The sequence below is a fragment of the Anopheles gambiae genome, chromosome 2, assembly GCF_943734735.2.
Source record: "Anopheles gambiae chromosome 2, idAnoGambNW_F1_1, whole genome shotgun sequence".
Taxonomy (NCBI): Eukaryota; Metazoa; Arthropoda; class Insecta; order Diptera; family Culicidae; genus Anopheles; species Anopheles gambiae.
This window is the reverse complement of record NC_064601.1, coordinates 115,523,894-115,540,644: the sequence shown is the minus strand read 5'-3', so window position 1 is coordinate 115,540,644 and position 16,751 is coordinate 115,523,894. Positions and strand designations below refer to the sequence as shown.

The window sequence follows — 16,751 nt, the reverse complement described above, 5'->3', positions numbered from 1 at the left end:
GGATGTCTGTTCCGAATTTATAGACTCTTTCCTATGTGTCCTATATCGGTGCAAGTGACGAGAAGTGCAAAGGGTATTGGAGAGACGAGCCCATTTACTCTGACGGTCGCTTTAAGTTATTCGCTTAGGGCAGCCGCAGTTTAGACTCTTGGCACAGCTGAAGTTAATGCTCCACAATGTTCGCACACTGGTCCGATTCGCTGCTTATTGGTTCTCTAAATGTGTGCTCTGTGCCCGGGGGGACACATCGATTCGAGACGATGATCCGTTCCATCGGTTACCCTCTTTGAATGGGCTTTCTTTTTTTTTTTTAGTTGAAAGCTTTCGAGCTGAAGCAGCAAAAGTTGAAGCTCCTATTTTTTTTGTTGGTTATTTCCATCGTTTGTCAATAGCTTCAATACAGTATCATTCACTAAACGATGTCCCACACACACACCGCCCGTCACAGCGCTTTTTCTAGCGCCGTAACGTTGGCCACCAGGCGTCTCCATCGAGGTTGGAGCAAATCCCTCCGCCACCCCCCCGCTCTAACCCCGGTATCGAGTTTCACCGTGCGGAACGGATTCTAATGGATGATGGATTGTGTGCCATCTCTATAACGCGCCTCCCACTAGCTGCTTGGTGGTGGACGACGCCACCGCACTTTCTAACTATGTGTGTGTGCGTTTGTGTCATCCCAAAACTCATTAGACGACGGACAGATAAATGAACTATCCCCATGGAAACCTGGTGGTTCGGGCTGCTCCTGCCGAACGAACGGGATACTGTTTTGTTTTGTGTTTGTTTTGTCCGCCGCGTGGCAGCAGCACCAAGCGTTCCATTACCAGGGGGAAAAAACAAAACCAAAAACACGGTTGGATAATTTTCGCTGACAGCAAAAAGAAGTGTTTTCGTTCGACCTCTCTCTCTTTCTTTTTCTCTCTCGCTTAAAATTGATCACGCTGTAATCCGCCCCGTCATCATTGCCATAATTCAATGAATCTAGCTAGTCCGGTGGATGGTCCCGTTGCGAGCCAATCAATGAATCAATGCTCGTGCTTCAGCGCCCAATTAGAGCAATTCCAGGGTGAGATTGATTCCTTGGCGAGGAGGAGAAGCAGGAGCAGGTCTGCTCAGCGTGTGTCTCTGCATCTTGCTGACCTTTCGCGTCCTTCGGATTTTGGCAAGAGGGACGTGTAATGCGTAACACGTATGATGTGTGGGAAGAAGGACTGGGTTATATTAACACTTTGGTGATCGTGATGCCTCTTCCCGCCGTGTCGCCGTGAGGCGACGGGAATGCGATTGTTTGTGGGTAAATATGTGTTGCCTTCTTTAGTGTCCTCCCCCAGCAGCAGCATCCTCCACCTGCTCGTGCTGTGGATAAAATGGGTATGATTTATTTTTACCAATCGAGGGGTGGAGCGAGAGAGAGAGACATCTTTATGCCCGACCGAATTCAATTCCGATCATTCTGCAGGAAGAGAAGCAAGTAAAGGGGAAGAGAAACGCATTGACTCTAATTAGGATGATTGAACGACATGGCATGGGCGCATGGTGCAGTTGTAGAAGGGAAGTGAGGGTTGTATTCGGTATCGGTTATCCGAGCACACGCTGGCGCGACAGGCTGTCCGTCCCGTCGTTTGATGGACATCTCAAAAAGGCAGCCGTAAAAGGGGGTCATTTCGCTGTATGAAGGCATCACACACAAAAAATGGCCCACAGAGTCCTGTCATTCTCCGTGGCCCAAGAGCCAAAGTGAGGTAGAGAGGCTTGATGGAGAAAAGCGTTGTCACCATGGAGAGACTGTAACTAATTCCAGCTTGCTTGGAGAGCGTCACAACCAGGTTGCCGTAGAGCAACAACGGTTCATTCAACATCAATTAAATGTACGTACAGCTGGTTGGGCCGAGTTGGCTCTTCTATTTGCCGGCAGAGGCTGAGCAGAAAAGTATGAATGTTTGACGTATCGATTTCTCCAAAGGTGCAACTGTAATTAATACAGGCGAGAAATAGTCTCCAGGACACGTCAATCCTACGCTATTTTCGTAGTAAATCAAGACAGCTAGCATGTCAGGTTGAAGGGTTATTTAAAGGGTAGCAGGTATAAAGAGGAGCTCATGCTAAATAGAGACGTTTTATCGTTCGAATATCATTTAAAAAAACACTAAGAAACCTTTAAAAAACGTTACTGACAATCTTGCAAGACGTTTTTCCCCAAAAATCCAAGCCAAACTGTTGTCACAGTGAGCTTCCATGGTCGTCCACCGAAATTCAATTAAAGCTTGTATGTTTCTCCACTCGTTCTCCTCTCGTTCGGCGGGAGCCCGCCTGCTGCTCATCAGTCGAGATAAATTAGAAGGAAATGAAACATAAATTACGGAAATGAGCAAAACAAAAGCCAAAGCGACGGTGAGAATCTGCAGCAACAACTGGGATGGGAAGAAGGTTGCAAAGAAACTAAAAAAAAAGAAAAGACAAACAAAATCCACCGAAAATGCGACAGACTTATTCAATTACTTCGATTCGCTCGTTCGGTGGTGTGTGTGTGTGTGGCGGCTCGGCGGGTGGTGGTGTTTGTTGTAGTAGTACGACGCATTCCGATGGGCGGAAGGAGTTAATTTTCGCATCAAGTCAATCCGGTTTCAATCAGTGGTCGGATTGTGCGGCAGAGCACTGGGACTGGGTGTTGAAAACTGCTGCTTCCTGCGGGGAACGGTAATCTTCGTCTTTGTTTTTTTCTTATCTCTAACATGGACAAATAAATTATCTTGTTATAGATTACAGAGCGAGAGAGATAGAGAGAAAGAGAGCGGGAATACGCACACACCTATTGCCAGCTTCCTTCCCAAAGCTCCCCCATGTGGCGCTGGTTCTTATCCTCATTATCACTCTCTTTGGTTAGGATAAAATAGGGGAAAAGGGGCATTTGGCTAAAGTTTATGTCCATTTTTTTGTACTGCTTTGCCTTTTCCTTCCTCCGTTAAACATCGCTTAGATAAAGTTTGGCTAACCAAAGTCGAAGGGAAAAGTTTCCGCAGCAAGCCCAAAAAGAATCCAACAAATTATTCTGCTCGCATCGGCCGAGGCCCGCTGGCCAACTGAGTCTCCCTGAGAAAGTTCTCCCGGCTTTCCGTCAAATGACACACACCCGGAGCCAAAAGCGAACCACCGCCAGCAGCAGCCGGGGAATTGATTTTAAAAGGATTATTTTTCCATTAGGGTTCAGCTCAAAATTGAATTCATTTTAATCAATGGAAACCCGGCGGGGAGCTGTTTTTTGGTGGTCCTAATTTTTTTTTTCCTGAGGTTCCCTCTGGAACACAGTCCCTCGCATACCGAAACACCACTCACCGAAACGAGTGAGTGTCCTGTAGTTTGTGGGATGATTTTTCGTTTCCCAGTTTGTAGTACGAGCAGCAGAGCTCTTCTCTGTTTTTGTGTGTCCGTTGTGCTTTGTATTCCTCTTTGCCGGATGTTCCAGTTTTTCGTTTGATCCCGTGTGTGTCATCGGAATGTCGGTCGGTGTGAAAGTACGCCATGATGACATTTTGAAACCGGACGGATCAGTTTGCCGGACTCTGGGGGATGTAGATTGACAACAAGACGAAAAAATAAACATAATGTCGTAGCATAATTGGCAGCAGAATAAATGGAGCATAATGAGAGGGAGGGAGGGGGGTGCGATAGAAGTGGAAATTTGGGACAAACCAACAACAAAAAAGCATGGAAAATGTGTCAATAATTATCGGACGTACGGCTTCGTGGAGGCAGTTTTTGGGGCTTATCAGGGAGAGGATGCTCTAGAATCTAATAAGCATCCGTTTTCGTGTCTCTTTTTTCGAGGCTCGTCAACAAACGATTGGTGGATGAAAAGCTCGTTTTTTTTTGTATTTTCTAATTCATTATGGAGTGGTTTTTCGGGGTCTTAAAATGTGAGAATCCATTCACGCATAGAGAGCTGGTGTAATTACTGCTCGATTGCAAGTGTGATCCGAGTGAAAATCATAAGCTTAAATAATCCACCACAGCACAGAAGAACTTGCAATAGGAGAAGCAGCAGGAGAAAGACAATTTGCGATGACCACGCTGGGAACTCCCCAATCATTTACAGACCTGAAAGAAGAAACCAAGAAATAAATGGGAAAACGAGCATGGAGAGCGAGAAAAACGAAAAGAATTCTACAGACGACCATCAAATTAATCATTCACACACACAGGGAAAGACCGGGGCGCGAGAGACAGACCCTAGAGAGACGAAAGGTGTGGTGTAAATTTTCACGGCAGTGGTGATCCCTGGAGCGAGTTTTCCGGCCTTGCCGTCTTGTGGAGAGACTTTATTTGCTTTCGGTTGTTGGTTCTATTTTCCTTCCCTGTTTTGTTTCATCTGAGTCTGAGACACAGGACCACAGCGACAGCTGGTGGTGGTGAAGCTGGCCTGGCCTGGCAGGGGAAGAGTATATATCAAGGAGAGCAGCGACGCATTCGCGCCATATTGGGCCCCAATAGCTAGCGGAAGTAGTGGCCTCCGGGAGGACGCACGAAGAACTGTTGGCTTCGTAGATAAATAATAAGCAAAACAGTTAGAATGGAACGGAAAAGGATTGGTCATCGTGTTGGGCGGCGGTGGTCCCCCTTCGTTGTGTTGTGTTGGCCTGCAAATGTTGACAGTTTTCCGAGTTATTGCATTTTCCCAGGATGATCTGGGAGTGCGCCCTCTCTTTCGCTCGCTGTGTGAATCCTTCGGTGAAATAGTGGAGAAGGTTATGTGTCATTTCCCAAGAGTTTGGGTTCCATTCCAAGAAACCAAAGTGCTCCTGCCAGAGAGCTCCCGAACTGAACCTGCTGGTCAGTTCATTAGAGTGTTGGGAAATTTATGTTTTCATTCATAAATTAAACGTCCCCGAGTGGCACTGGCATCTTTGGTCGGATTCTCTCTATCTCCGGCAGGAATTCTTGCGCTTGCCTTTAAAAATTATCCAAAGAAGCCTGAAACGCTGCTTAAGAAGGAGTTCACCACACCATCGTCGGGGGTTGCCAAAAAAAAAAAAAAACTCCAGCACACCAAAAATCAATCAATCATCAAACAGGCGTGCGTACAGGCAGCGAAAGAGAGAGAGCAGGAATTAGGGAACAACGCGTAAGACGACGACGTTATCGCGTGAAGTTTGCCATTTGCCGGGCGGTTTGAAAAGTGCGGCTCTTTTACCTTTCATTATCGATCGAAACCGACCACACAGCACAAGCAGCGCGCCCGTAGTAGATTTCATTTAACAAATGCCGATTTTTCTCTTTTCCGATGAAAAGAAGGCCGCAATTTGAAAGAAATTGAAACTACCCACCATTCACACTCCCTCTTTGGCAGCGCGTTTGAAGAAGCAATGCGATCGATTATCGTCTTTGCTGACATCGTTTCCAGAAGCCGTGGTAGGTTGAATCTAATGAAGATGGAGAACGCGCATTCCGTAATTCATTCTAAATGCCCGCGTCTCTCACGTGGCAAGAGGTACAAGAGGTGGAGTGTGTGTGATTAGGGGAAGGAAGCACACTGAGTGGAGTCGTCAGTAGAGAGCCTTTATGTCCATAAACCATCGCTCTCTACGTTGAATTTTAACAAACGACCATCCGCAGGGACCCATTCTGGGGCGGGCTCGGGGATGAAAAATGGTTCCAAAAAGCGGTCGACTGTTGAGTTTTCGCTTCTGGTGGCATTTAAACAGCCACATATGTCTCGTCGTGCTCGTACCATGTGGTGTGTTTGTTGATAACGTCAAAACGTTGCTCTGTACATAGCCGCGCGTGTATGAGGTGGACTTAGTTGACTTCTTCGCTGTGTAACGCTGCGCGTATTTAGACCATCGACGCCGTCAACTTGCACCGACATTAGTGGAAGGTTTTTGGGCTGTTTGGCTCCACACACACACACACAAACACACCGGGGTTGACCAAACCCCGATAAGAGCGAGCAATGTATGTATGCTCCACACATAACCACCTCTCCTCAGTGTGCAGTGCACAGGCATCACAAAAGAATGGAATTTTAATCCTTCTTAAAGCAGCTCATAAGCTCCGTGTGGCACTGGAAAACATGGAGTCGGCGATGACGACCACGATGCCAGTCGCATCACGCGTCACGAAGAGGGATTCAAATCAACATTGACAACAAACTTCTTCGTATATACATGCCTTACTATCCTACCAGTCTCTTGCCTGAGCAACATCATACTCCAAGACCACGTCAAAATCGTCGTGGTGTGGTTCCCCCCCCGACCGTTCTTGAGGTATTGGCGGCTCCACTTTCTCCTACACGCGCGCCCCTCGTTGTCCCGTCGCTTTTACTCCCACGACGGGCTGTGACGAAATGTGACTATTGTTTCTGACAGCAGTTCTGCCGCTGCTACGGTCTACGGTTGGCTTTTTATGTAACGCTCGCGCAAAAGCAACTCGAGTGGAAATGTGGCCGGGCGGAAGGAAGGATTGTTTTTCGACCCACTGACTACTACTACCCGCTGTTATGAAGGGTAAAACATGGAAGTGGGGGAGCACAGGAGCACAACGAGGGAAACAGACTTTCACGTTTGCTGCAATGTTTCGCGCAAACCCCCCAAACCTCACCAGTGCGTCTCTCTCTCTCGGTGGTACTATGAGAAGGAAAAATTGGAAAACTCAACGTGCGGTTGTGTTGGTGTGGTGTCTAGTTTACACTCCAGCACAAGTGATAAATCGCTTTTCTCATATCCATCCGACTCTCGCACTTTGCATGTGTGTGTATGTGTATGTGTGTTGGTAAAACACGGTCCCTATATCAGTGTGTGAGTGTAGACTGCGCAGAAGCCACCCCTTGAAGCACGCACACACACTTGCAGAGCCAAAAAACCGTCGGACAGCAACCCTTGTAGGGATGTGCTGTACCATAGTAGGCTGCTTTCCATCGGGGTAGGGGTTGAATTTTCCTTCCCTTCATGTTTGAGACGTGTCGTTACACTCACTCACACACTGACAGGATGCGTTTGTATTGGTAGGATTTATTTGGTAAAGGATCAAGCGTACAACTGTCGCCGTTCTCGTGGTACGGCGGACGGTCGTTTAGTTGATGCTGTACCACCGAGAAAGTAGCAAGCCAAGCAAGAGCCCCCCGAGTCCATGAAAACGCTTAAAGTTTGGGAGATTCGGAAGCCCTATTGAAGTTTTCATTTAACTATTGTTTGTGACATTTCGAAGAAGTGTGAAACGTTGCTGTTCGAAGGAAACTCCTCGTGCCTTGAAGCAAATGAGAAAAGGACTTGTGTGAATTTTCTTTTACGTAAGATTTTCCTTTACCGTGAAGCTGGGTATGCCCCTTTTTTATCGGTAGGCATTGGAAAAAGTGTACTCCTCTCTTTGTGTCTGTGTGGCTGTGTGTGTGTATGCTTTGCTCTGTGTAAACGACAAGTACAGGAGGATAATACGATTATAGGTGGTGAATCCCTTCCGTAAATATCGGCGTGTAATGTCCGCTGCCGTGTGTCGGTGGTGTGTGTTGGTAACCGTGTCGGGTGTGTCGTGTTGTGTGTATCGTATCACCGGCGCACTACTACCATCACGACTCTACTCCCTCATTCACTTTTCCGCAAAGTGGCTTGAGTGGGGGAAAGAAGAAAGGAATGGAAACGTTGTGTTTTTCCTCCAACATCAACTCCCCGTAAAATGCTTTCCAATTGTAAAGTTGGTGCGGTTCGGGTGAACTAAAAAGACGGAGGAAAAACTAACCTTAAAAAACTCGAACGATTGATTTCACCTCAGCTGTCACACGCGAAACTATGCTGCATTTAATTAAGTGAAAGTGACGGCGGATAATTTGAAACGGCGGCTGGAAAAGCGGTGCGCAATCGAACTCTGACACACACACACACAGGCGCGCGCGCGTGCGGTGGAAAAATAAAGCAAAAATGTGTACCAGCAAATGGTGAGTTTCTGTATCTAGCTTATAAAAAAAAACAACATTTTTACCTATTCGAAGCTTTTGGCACTTACTACTAAATCCTTTCGCCTGATTGAATTGGTGCCAGTTGGATGTAACAACAGTATTTTCGGTTTAAGTGCTCCTCCCGCTTTTTTTTAAGCACATCACCGTTAATCCCACTTTTCATTCAACCTGAACTACTAGCACGTACCGGAAAACGGTACTTCCAACTCCTCCTATCAGGGGAAACTTCCATTTCATTTTGTCTCTGTTTGAGTGTAGGCAAAAAGGCCCGAGAATGAGAATAATGGAGAAGAGATGTGCCTAGGGGGGAACCGAACTCTCTGGTACTGGAAGTTAATGAGGCTTGACGACTAAACGGGGTACATCCGGGGCAGGTTGGGTGCTGGGTTACCGTTTTTTTTTTTCTTGCTTCGATTAACCAGGAAAATCGAATTTACCCCACGGCTGGGTAATGATGATCGTATCCTCGTACCTCAATCTGATTATTCCGGGAAGATAGTGGAAAATATTTAAGGTGAAATTTGAAAGAATCACTTTAACCTTCATTCAAACCAAACAAACGAATTCCAAACACGCCAATACTGGGAAGGACACGGAATGCTAAGAAATTAAGGTTTGATCAAAAAGAAAAAAAGGGACTCCTTGTTGATTTGTTTCCTCGACTTTTTTTTAGGAAAGATGTGATCTTGTCCTCAGCAGGTGGCCATTTTTTGTAAAGAAAAAAGCAACAAACCACAACAGCGTGTTGAAAATGGATAAAGTTGTGCAAAATCGTCTCCGCTTCGGCGCTTCCCCTTCCTTCCTTCTTTATCCTGCTCAAGAAGTGTCCTTCCGGCATTCGCCCAAAGACGAGCGTGTTGTGTACGTTGTTCTGTGTGCAAATTATGATAATTTTATGCATCTCGCTTTGGTGGCCTTTTTGGAGAAGGGCCTTAGCTTTCTGTGTGATATTTTCTCACCATGCGCGCGCTCTACCTTTCAAGAGGATGAAAGGGAACGATCCGCCCTATATCCTATTTTTCTGCCGAATAAGCAATAAATTCAATTCAGGCAGAAGGTATGCAAAACTCTATCCCGCCGCCTCCACATAATGGATTGATTTTGTGAGGTGCTCTGAAGCCCGCCCACTACCCATGTGTTGGAAAATTCACATCATAACATCACCCTCCGGAGCAAATGGTTTAGTTAGGCCAGCCCTAAAATTAAATCAATTAAAACAATCGCTGCAGTTGCATGGTTGGGGGGTATGGTGGAGCGTATGTCCCTTTGGTGTCCAACTCGTCGACACCTCTGAGTGTGCAGTGTGTGTGTCGGTTTATTTCCGGTACACACGGTCGTAGTTTGCAAAACCCTTTTCGAAACAAAGCCTCAGTACAAGAGGTGTGCGTCCACCACGGGCAACATCCGTGTGTCGTCGTTATCGTCACTCACCCCACACACCGGGGGTTTTTTGTGCTAAAATCCGTCCGCCCTTCTGCAGAGCTCTGCAACCGAGTGCATCCGCCGTCGTCGTCACACACGTTGAGTTGTTGCACTGCTGGATAAGCAAGCGCGGGGGATCGATAAATTTGCATTAAGAATGGCGTCTCCCTTATCGTCGTTATCCACACCGGTGGAAATGCCGATAAAGTAGAGCCACCGGGCTATGTGGGGCGGTGACCACACATCATCTCCCACACAGAGTAGATGCATTATTTATAGAGCAATTGGCATCGCATGTGTGCAAACACCAATATACCCGCAACAACGCAATGTGGACACTCAGGTGTGGGTGTGTGTCCCAGATATTCAGGTATGATTTTCAGTCAACAGGTTGTTCATTGATTCGATGGGTTTTGATGAATTGAATATCCATTGGGAGTGTTGTTCCAGGGCAGCATATACCACCGTTGAGAAGATAAAGATGTCGGTGTACTATCTCGCCTGCAAGCGCTCCAATCAATAAACAGATCCTTTTGAAGTGTCGCTGTGTTTTGCGCTCAGCGCGACCCCAATCTTGGAAAGTTTTCGTCACGTTCGTTAAGAGTAAACATGGCCTCCTCGATGCAACACGATACAGCGCGCACCTACCGACCCACTACTCAGCCAGCTCAAAGAGTGTGTGTGTCGAGCCATCTCGATGGGTTTTTGTCGAAGCGCAAATATTGAACCGATAAACGTCGGAAGAATGGAACGGATGGCTTCCGTTTTGTGTGTGTGTGTGTGTCTGTGGCTCGGTGTGGAAAATGTGTATTAAATTACACACAAACACACACGCACACACACCATCGGTAGGTGTAGGTGAAGGCAACACTGCTGTGTCTGCAATCGATAGGACGTTTCGTTCGGTAAACGGCTCCTGCCGCTGATACACCGGATCAAAGCTCGGCTCAAGTGCAGACTCTCCCCCCCCCTCCCCCCCCTCCCCAAGCAGGGCCTGTTTGTGATGGTTTAGAAATTAATCCTCGCGTTAGGTGTATTTGTTGTTGCAGCACCAAGCAAGCAAGCATTATATTACAAACTTACCAAAGAAAAGCTCTCCCCGTTCAGTCTGTTGGTTTGTTCGCTCACATTTGTAATTACCAAGAAAAGGCTGGCGAACACGACTCGCGAAGGAAACAATTTAAGGTCGTCAGAAGGTGGTTTTTTAAAGCACTTGAAACGATGTTACGCGCAGAATATACTGTGTCTTAGTATTTTTCTACCAACCGGTTACTCCTGCCTCTATGATCTCTTCTTTTTCCTCCCTCCCGCGCCGCGACCGGAACACGGCAGTAAAGATGCCTAAAGAATGGACGTGCACTTCCTTCCGTTTGCTGCTGTGTCGTCTTGCCGCCGAGACAGCAAAATATCGGCAGTTACCCTTTATTTTTTGTGCACAATTGCCGGATTATTATCCCTTCGACGGTTGTTGCTTCCATTGCTTCCTTTCTTCCAGGGGGGGTGGAGTGGTATCGCAGGTCCCTCACAGCTCTTGACATCTAGCCCTAATGCTGTGGGATCGGGCAAAAGAATTGTTCTCTGTGCTGTTTTCTCCCGCTCCTTTTTTCTTCTTCTTCGCCTTCATTCGATGTGTCTCTCTGTGTGTCTGCTGGAAAGCGTTTGAATGTTGCTAATCTTTCACCTGCAAAATACTGTGTTACTGCACAAACAGTCAGTTCAAAAAGAACCTCCAACACGGAGACGAGTGACACACCGAACCCCCCGCTTCAGGGAAAAGCGCTTTTGCAAGCTGTTTTCTTATCAGCTTCAAAGGGCAATGGCCGTAAAAGCACTTGAGAAACCACTGTGGCCGTGGGGAGGGACAAAAGCCCTTCCCCCTAGAAGAAGCTTTTCGGCTGCTTGCCAATAACCATTCATCTTTGCCTGTCTTGTCGGTTTTCGGCTCTGCTACAATCGAACATTTTCATGTGCTCCTGTTCAATGGGGAAATGAATTTATCTTCTCTCTCTTTATTCCGTTTCGAAATGGACATGGGGATTTTGCTCCGTACCGCTTCGCTTTTCTTTGACGCCGAGATGACAAGAAAGGAGACCGACTTTGACACCTTTTGAAAAACTCATCCAAGTAGCGCTTTGCTTTGTCGGTTTGGCTGTGTGTGCTTGCCAACGAAAAAGAAGGTTCTGCAGGAAAAAGGAAGCGGCTTCCTTGGGTGTGCGCAGGCGTCTCTTCCGTTGTTATGGTGACAATGGTGACGCTGCCGATGGAGAGATGGAGAGATGGATGGATGATGGTTCAACATGCTGCTGCTGCCCCATTCGAGTGGGCTAGTTTTGATGTCTATACGGCTTTCGATGACAGTTTGCTGGAAGAAAGTTTGGCGACGGATGTCTATCGGGGGTGTGCTTGATAGCTTTTTCTTATCGCTGGTGTGTGGTCCATGGGTAGGAAGTAGCAAGGCATGATGAAGAAAGGTGGTCGCCTTGGTTGTCGTCCTTTTGGACCTGGCGGCACAGTGTGTTTCAATTAATTTCTACGACCGGAAGTGTGACACTTCAGCACGAGCAGCCATCTCTCTCTATATCTCTATTTCTCTCTGTGTGAGAATGGTTTGAGGTGTTCGGAGATGTATTCTTCATACAAAAGCACAAGATGTCTTCCGTTGGAGACATCACTGTATTGCTTGTTGAACGCCACAACAGTTGCTTGAAGGAACAGAAGCTTGCTTTCTCCGAATACTAACCCACCAACAGCTCCCACAAGAGCCGCCCTCGGTATTGTGCCATCTTCCTGCCGAAAAGTGAATAATCACATTAATCCCACCTCTGCGGTGTCAGATTAGGAAAATAAAATTAATGAACAACGGTCGGTTGGTTGCCTTGGTGCTCGTGTGGGGGCACGATAGTTCCGCCAGCTTTTGGCTTCTGCTCGAAGCGCTCCAGATACACAACACTCCCCATGAATCACACGCCTGTGGTGTTGTGGGAGTGAGGTCGCTCTGTGGAAGTGCTTAAATCCAATAGAATAATAATGGGTGGGCCATTTTTCAGCCAAAGTCCATAAACGATAATGAGAAGCACAAGGACATTCTCACAACGGGCGACGTCAAGCGGTTTTCCATCAGCGGTTCCATCCCCCTCGCCTCCCCCACTTTTGCTCCAGATCTCCAAGTGTTTCCCGCGCATCCCGGAATTCGTCTCGTTTCCTTCCGCATCGTTATCGATTTATCGAGTGTAGCGTGTTGTAGCGGCACAGGACGACTGACTGGAGGCGGAGTGGCCGGACTCTTGTCGTGAGGCACTCACACTGCTGCTTGTGGAGCACGATTTATAGCCTCCCGCCATTTTCGATGGTAACATATTTTAATGTAACGACTAATTTTCCACTCCACTGCAGCAACTTCTCGAGGTGGGGGGAGGCTTAAGCATCTGGTTCCCCTTCCAGCACAATCCAGGAGCGAAAGGAACCGAAGATTAACCCCAATGTTGCTGGGCATGAGTGGCTTTCCTTCCTGCAGAGTTTTCGCCGGAAGAGCTGCTAGTGGCGCTGAACGGAGCTGCTCAACTTTTGCTTATCAGGTTCGGGAAAAACGTGGAAAGCAAACGAAGAAAAACGTGACTACGATAATGCTTCGTGACTTACGCGACACTTCTTGGGTGCGTGTTTGTGCCGCATTGAGAAGGGCTTCAGACATCCATCACACGGTGTGTAGTTGGCTCTTCACGGCTCGGTGGAGTGATTCCCCTGCAAGGACAGGAGCAGAAGGGAAGAACGTTAAGAACACCGCTTGATGCGCTTTTTATCGGCCGTTTGCTGCTGCTGCTGCTTGTTGTTGCGGATTTTTAAGCGTAATGTGTTCCGAGCTGCTGAAATCATTCGAACACAATCGCGAGGCCGCGATTCGCCATCGATCGATGATGCATCTCGCTTCCGTGGCCCGTGCCCATTCCCTCCTTCCTTCGTGGTGTGACGGTCGATGACGGATTTTATTTGTCCGCGTTTTGCAGTCCTTTTGCGGATACACACACACACACACACATGCAAGCGCGCGTGGCCATAGTGTCCTTTCGCGCATTGGCACTGCGGTTTGTGGAACAGCGGTTGGCACTTGACGCGACTGTTGGAACTGTCTGCCTGGTGACAGGCATTCGGCCCTCCCAATCCCATCCCCCCGGACACATATACGATAAATTGTGATTTATGATGCTTTCGACACGCGCTCGCCGAGGAGATGGCAGTGTACGATGCAGCTGATCTGGTGGATGGATCGCTTGCCGCCGTCGCACGCTGTGTTGGGGGTTTTTGCTAACCGCGAACCACAAAACTGTCGCCTGGACAGATGGGCACGGGATGGAAGGGAAGTGGGGGAGGGGAACGAGATGATGCTCTGTTGGTCAATTTATGTGTTTCCAATGTGTTCGGATGATTTTGAGGTTTGACGCTTTTTCTATAGGGACCGTTTGGGAAGTCCATAGTTGAATGGGAAAACGAGGCGCTAATGACTGCGTGACGACGAGGTTTGATAAGGAAATAATAGCATTAAACTGGGCCGTGTCTAGTACAATCTGGGTGTGAGCCTGGTGTGTCTATGAAAGGCGGTTCTAATTCTATGGAATTAAATTCAATTGTTTTTTTTTCTATTGATTTCAAACAAAAAAACTAATGATCAACTGCATTTGCTTGTTCTCTTCTAATTGATGTGCAGCATCGCTAGAGCAGCCACCACCATAGCAGCAGCTCGGGCCGGAGAATGTCCACACTATCCCTCCGGATCAGCCTCGAGGGAGGCCGGGTGACAAAGACGATCCAGTTCGATCCGAGCACGACCGTGTTCGATGCGTGTCGCATCATCAAGGACAAGTTCGCGGAGGCGGTACAGGGGCAGGCGCAGGAGTTTGGCCTCTTCCTAGCGGACGATGACACCCGGCAGGGCGTGTGGCTGGAGCCGGCCCGCAACCTGGGCTACTACATGCTGCACAACCACGATGTGCTCGAGTACCGACAGAAGCACCGGACGCTGCGCGTGCGCATGCTGGACGGTGCGGTCAAGACGATCCTGGTCGACGATTCGCAGCCGGTGTCGCAGCTGATGGTGGTGATCTGCACAAAGATTGGCATCACCAACCACGAGGAGTACGGGCTGGTGCGCGAAGACCCGGAGGCGCAGAACGAGAACCAGCCCGACAATCGCTCCAACACCGGCACGCTCACGCTGCGTCGCAAGGCGCAGGAGAAGGAGCGGGACGCGAAGATGGAGAGCTTGCGGAAGAAGCTGCGCACGGACGACGAGATCAACTGGGTGGACGTGGGCAAGACGCTGCGCGAGCAGGGCATCGACGAGCAGGAGACGGTGCTGCTGCGGCGCAAGTTCTTCTACTCCGACCAGAACATCGATTCGCGCGACCCGGTACAGCTGAACCTGCTGTACGTGCAGGCGCGCGATGCCATCCTGGACGGGACGCACCCGGTCACGCAGGACAAGGCGTGCGAGTTCGCCGGCATACAGGTGCAGATCCAGTTCGGGGACCATAACGAGGCGAAACATAGACCCGGGTTTCTGGAGTACGTATTGATTTTGTGTTAATCTTTTGACTCGAACCAAATGTAATGCTTTTTGCTTGTTTTTTTGCTTCCCCCCCATTCACAGTTTGCGAGAGTTTCTGCCCGCCTCGTACGTGCGCACGAAGAACATTGAGCGGAAAATATTCGCCGAACACCGGAAGCACGTCGGGCTGTCCGACCTGGACGCGAAGTACGAGTACACCAAGACGGCCCGCGAGCTGCCCACGTACGGTGTGACGTTTTTCCTGGTGAAGGAGAAAATGACCGGCAAGAACAAGCTCGTGCCCCGGCTGCTGGGCGTCACCAAGGACTCGGTGCTGCGGTTGGACGAGACGACGAAGGAGATCCTGAAATCGTGGCCGCTGACGACCGTACGCCGGTGGGGCGCGTCGCCCAACACGTTCACGCTCGATTTCGGCGATTACGCCGACTCGTACTACTCGGTGCAAACGACGGAAGCGGAACAGATCGTGCAGCTGATCGCCGGCTACATCGACATCATCCTGAAGAAGAAGCAGGCAAAGGACCACTTCGGCATCGAGGGCGACGAGGGCTCCACCATGGTGGAGGAAAGTGTCGCACCGTCAAAGTAAGCAGCGCTCGGACTGTGTGAAACGTTCTCTAAGAATAGCCATTCCATGGATGGGGTGCTTTGAAGCAGACGATAAAGTTTTAGTGCCATTTGCGTGCTCAGTGGCTGGCGTGCAAACAGCTGCTGATAAGCGAACAGGCGGCACTGTGAATGCATTCTAAATCACTTATTTTGCACCATTTTTATCGCCTTCTTCTAAAGCAAACCTGTGTGAATGGACTATGTGGCGTTGATTTTGTAGAATCTTTCAATAATGTTCTCGATCCAATGTGTTTCTGTTCTTTCTGCTTCCAGAGCCACCTTCCTGCAGCACGAGGAGACGAACAAAGGTGGCAAGGTGGAAACCCATTCCATCGCTAAGCCAGCCATCATGCGCGGAACTGACGGTAAGCAGCAACATTTTTCGATGCAATGTGGAAAGAACGCTTTTGTTAGAAAAAATAAAGCTATTCTTTTTATGTTACTGGATTTTCTTTTACGTTTCTATTACAGTCCATAAGTTTTATAATTTAATTGATTTTGTTTTCTTTCTTTTCTTTTTCTTTTTGGTTTCGTTTCCCATTGATGGATTGATCTTCGTGCGCAAAAATCTTTCGTTTCGGTGCTCGCGTGTGACCGGGTGTGTGTGTGTATGTGTGTGCGATTGACCCTGTGTTGCTGGCTTCTCGATGATATGCACCTTAGGTGAACGGTCGTACGGTACTGGCGAGATGCAATCGATACAGTACGGTGCCATCGTCGGTCAGGTCAACCTGGCACACCAGCCACCGATGGTGAGGGCAGACAATCTGCGCTTATTACACTTTCCTTTCCGTTAACATACTAACTGAACGTGCTCTGTTGTCTTTCGTCACTCTATGTTCTGGCCCAACGCCCGGGCCGAACGTGTCACGTGTCATGAAGCTTACCCACCACTTTGTTTCGTTTCATCTCGTTTCATGCTGCGTGTAACCATTGTTGTCGTTGTCTACTACTAAAACAAAACATTAAACCCCGTTAACCCCTACGAACCACCACAAAAACTACCAGACGTAGGTGAATTACAATTTTTCGGTCACCATTTAGCAAACTACTTACACTACTCACATTATCTCACCTACAATCAGTCAAAAATCAGCATCAACTAACACATCACCTACACACACACGTACACACACTCACAAACGCATGCAAGAGGAGAGGCAGGAAGCGGAAACTAACGTTGCATTTGTTCATTTCCGATTCCGTCTTTAG

The 16,751-nt window shown here is 48.3% G+C and overlaps 1 protein-coding gene across 10 annotated transcripts in view; it reads left to right on the top strand.

Moving 5' to 3' along the window:
- LOC1269749 (talin-2) overlaps positions 1–16,751 on the top strand; it is a 58,487-nt gene that overhangs the window by 27,984 nt on the left and 13,752 nt on the right. For 9 of the 10 annotated variants that reach the window (XM_061651476.1, XM_061651480.1, XM_061651474.1 and 6 more), the window contains 4 exons: positions 14,070–14,926; positions 15,012–15,515; positions 15,813–15,904; positions 16,203–16,291. In XM_061651476.1, the coding sequence (XP_061507460.1) occupies positions 14,115–14,926; positions 15,012–15,515; positions 15,813–15,904; positions 16,203–16,291 (1,497 nt within the window). In that variant the 5' untranslated portion in view covers positions 14,070–14,114. Of the gene's footprint in view, positions 1–7,885; positions 7,925–14,069; positions 14,927–15,011; positions 15,516–15,812; positions 15,905–16,202; positions 16,292–16,751 lie in introns of those variants that run through there. The other variant, XM_061651479.1, reaches the window with a different exon arrangement.